This window comes from Frankliniella occidentalis, unplaced genomic scaffold (assembly GCF_000697945.3).
Source record: "Frankliniella occidentalis isolate FOCC.00 unplaced genomic scaffold, Focc_3.1 Scaffold25, whole genome shotgun sequence".
NCBI classification, from domain to species: Eukaryota; Metazoa; Arthropoda; class Insecta; order Thysanoptera; family Thripidae; genus Frankliniella; species Frankliniella occidentalis.
In genome coordinates, this window is record NW_026267155.1 from 1,299,090 (window position 1) to 1,301,851 (window position 2,762).

Here is a 2,762-nt window from a genome sequence, read left to right on the forward strand (position 1 = left end):
ATAAAATAATTTCCCATCCATCCCAACATATTTGCAATGCAGAGGACATTTCCGATTATTCCATACCCATGAACCTCTTTTTAGATTTGAAACTCACAGTTTGAGAGTCAGAACCAGAATGAATAGGCTAAAGACTCACTACTTAACCAAATCAGATTAATGTAAACCTGACTTGGAGTGGATAGGTAAAAGTGTGATTGTACGTGACTGCCCAAATAAGTTGAAAGCTGAGAGAGGCTTTCCATTTTGTTGCTTATATTTTTAAGAAAACATGTACATTTTGTATAAACTAGGCAATAAATATTATTGTACTGACAACTTTATTTCCTTTTATGAGTCACTACTTAATCCATCCCCATTGAAGGGTTACAAAATTGCAACAACTGCAGAAGACAACTGCACCTAATATGGTGATAAATCAAGAAGACTTTACAGAAAGGAATGGTCAAGTGAAAAAGTTTTTCAAAAATCTTAAATTTTGTTTTCTATGAAAACAGTACAAAGATATATACAGTGTAAATTTTTTAAAAATGAGATTGTGATGAACTGTCATAGCTTAGCTATATTCAAGTTTCAACAGTATTCACAAGATTTCAAAATAATTGACACATTGTCAGAGCAAAAAAATGATCTTTTCTATAAAAACAAATAGTTTAAAGGAGTAAAAAAAATGAACAAAAAGATTCAAAGCAATTTCAAGTAAACATAAATGTGCTTTGGATGATTGAAGAATGATAAAGACTAAAATGAGAAAGAGGAAGTTCATCGAACCTTATAATTTATCACTTAAAAACTTAAAAATGTAACTCATTAAGGCATTTAGGTAACATAGGATGTATCTTATACAAAATGGGTTTTATAATTGCTCAGCCACTTACACAATTTTGTTAGACACTAACGGGCCACTTTCTATACACTAACATAAGCATTAGGAAGTAAGAAATGAGAAGACACAAGCACATAAATAGCCTACTTAAAACTATACAGGTATTAACGCACAGGAGTCATAGATGCTCCACCCATACCATTATTTAGCCGAGGATCATTGGGTGAATCATCGTAAGAGTCATCCAGGTCAAGTTCATCATCTTCCTCTTCATCATGACTGTCGCTGCTGTCATCGTCATTGTCGTCCTCTTCCTCATCTTCATCCTCTTCTTCCTGCTAAAATGACAGCAAAATTGGTAAGGATAATAAAAAATGCAGACCACAGTGGGCTGCCTACTTTAATTCTACATTTACAAGCTTCATAAGCTTTAGTGGGTAGGTCAACTCCTGCATGAAATAAGAAAATCCTGGTGTCAATATTTACCTCGGTAGCTGGTTTGCCAATGGGGACAAGTTCCTTGTCTTTGTCTGCAATTCCATTAAGCTGAAACAAAAAGCGCATAGGACAATGAGACGCGGCTTGTCACTTCAAGAGAGAAGGCCAAGTTACGGCTTGCAATTTGTGAATGACAGCTGCAGAGTTCAGGTTAGTACCCAGGACTGGTGTTCTTGCTCCAGCTGAGTCAACTCGTTGTCGTCGTCGCAGGGCCGGTCGACACTGAACCACGCCGGGTTGACGACGCGAGGGGTGAGGCTCGGAAACAGAGGGATGGACATTGCTGCGGTGGAAACTCGCAAACGACGCAATACACGAAAATAATGTGAATTGTCTTGGAAGACCAGACGACGGCGGGCTCGGTTGGGCTGGCGTCGGCGTCGTTAGCGTAGAAAAACAACAACAACACTGAGCGGGGCAGTATGAGAAATTCTGAGGGCATTTATGGCTCGCGATAAAAATGTTTGACGTGCATATTGCCGATGGTTTATTTAGAATTTTACGGAAAGGAAAACTGCGACAAAATCTCAAAAAATATTTTTGACTGAGCTCCAACTTGATTTCCACATTGGACTCTCCGTCCTTTCAAAGAAAACACATCCCGAGCGGGCGCGCGGCTTCTGTTGCCTGCTGCCATCTGTCGGGCGGTTGGCGAACGCCCGCGGGCTTTGGCGCGGTTTTCAAACCAGTGATCTGGGATGTTACATCGTCGTTTCGTTCTTTTCACTGTTTATGAAATGAGTAGCGTTTCGTACACATTCATTTGGAAGCGTGGAACAATAGTACACCCCCACCCCCCCTCCAATTCCCCGCTCTCTCTGGCCGTCCGCTAGTCCGGTGGCTGCCAGAGCAGCGTTGAGCCGCCTAAAGGTGGGCAATTTGTGCGACAAAACCCCTGTATGTAGGCAACCCACCTCGAGTTTCATCCCCTGGGCTGCGAGTTCGGGTATGCCTACCCTTCCGCCAGGCGCCGGTAGTGGCCGGGCGCTGTCACTGGATGCGGCCTCCCTACCGAAGCACCGCCGAAGGGTACCCGAACCACCAGCCCGAAGGGTCCGGCCGGTCCGCCCCGCTCCCGCTCTCCTCCCCGTCGCTGTCCCGCTGTCTCGTCCCGCTCCCGCTCTAGTCCTGCTGGTCCTGCTTAGTCTGCTTAGTCCCGCTGTCGCGCTCCGCTGTCGAGCTCCGCTCTCCTAAGTGCAGGTGCAGACGAGCCCGAGCCGTGCCCTCGCCTCGCCTTCGCCACAAACAAGCAAGAAGTAATCCCGTAGGCTGGAGGGAGTTGGCAACATTTGGGCGGCTATTCTCCTTAGCTGCTGCTGGTAGTACGTATTTTTGCTGGGACGACTGCCCTCCTCAGTGTGTGATTTTTGACGACGGCTTGCCCTCCACTTGAAGAACTGCTTGACGAGGGCGACGAGCTTCTCGGCGACGCCCCCCC

The 2,762-nt window shown here is 45.2% G+C and overlaps 1 protein-coding gene across 1 annotated transcript; it reads right to left on the bottom strand.

Annotated features, from left to right (window-relative positions):
• Positions 1 to 233: 233 nt before the first annotated feature.
• On the bottom strand, positions 234 to 1,737 carry LOC113212329 (anaphase-promoting complex subunit 15B). Its single transcript, XM_026430977.2, has 3 exons — positions 1,483 to 1,737; positions 1,313 to 1,372; positions 234 to 1,164 (listed from the first exon to the last, which is right to left on the bottom strand). The coding sequence occupies exons 1-3, from the start codon at positions 1,603 to 1,605 to the stop codon at positions 991 to 993; spliced, it is 357 nt and encodes a 118-aa protein (XP_026286762.1). The 5' UTR covers positions 1,606 to 1,737; the 3' UTR covers positions 234 to 990.
• Positions 1,738 to 2,762: the final 1,025 nt, after the last annotated feature.

What these genes read in the sequence shown, in the direction of transcription:
- LOC113212329 (XM_026430977.2), bottom strand. Translation starts at nt 1,605, where the DNA reads ATGTCCATCCCTCTGTTTCCGAGCCTCACCCCTCGCGTCGTCAACCCG. An exon ending in AGCAAGAACACCAGTCCTGG is followed by an intron (nt 1,373 to 1,482) that starts GTACTAACCTGA and finishes TTTTTGTTTCAG; the next exon opens with CTTAATGGAATTGCAGACAA. An exon ending in TTGGCAAACCAGCTACCGAG is followed by an intron (nt 1,165 to 1,312) that starts GTAAATATTGAC and finishes CTGTCATTTTAG; the next exon opens with CAGGAAGAAGAGGATGAAGA.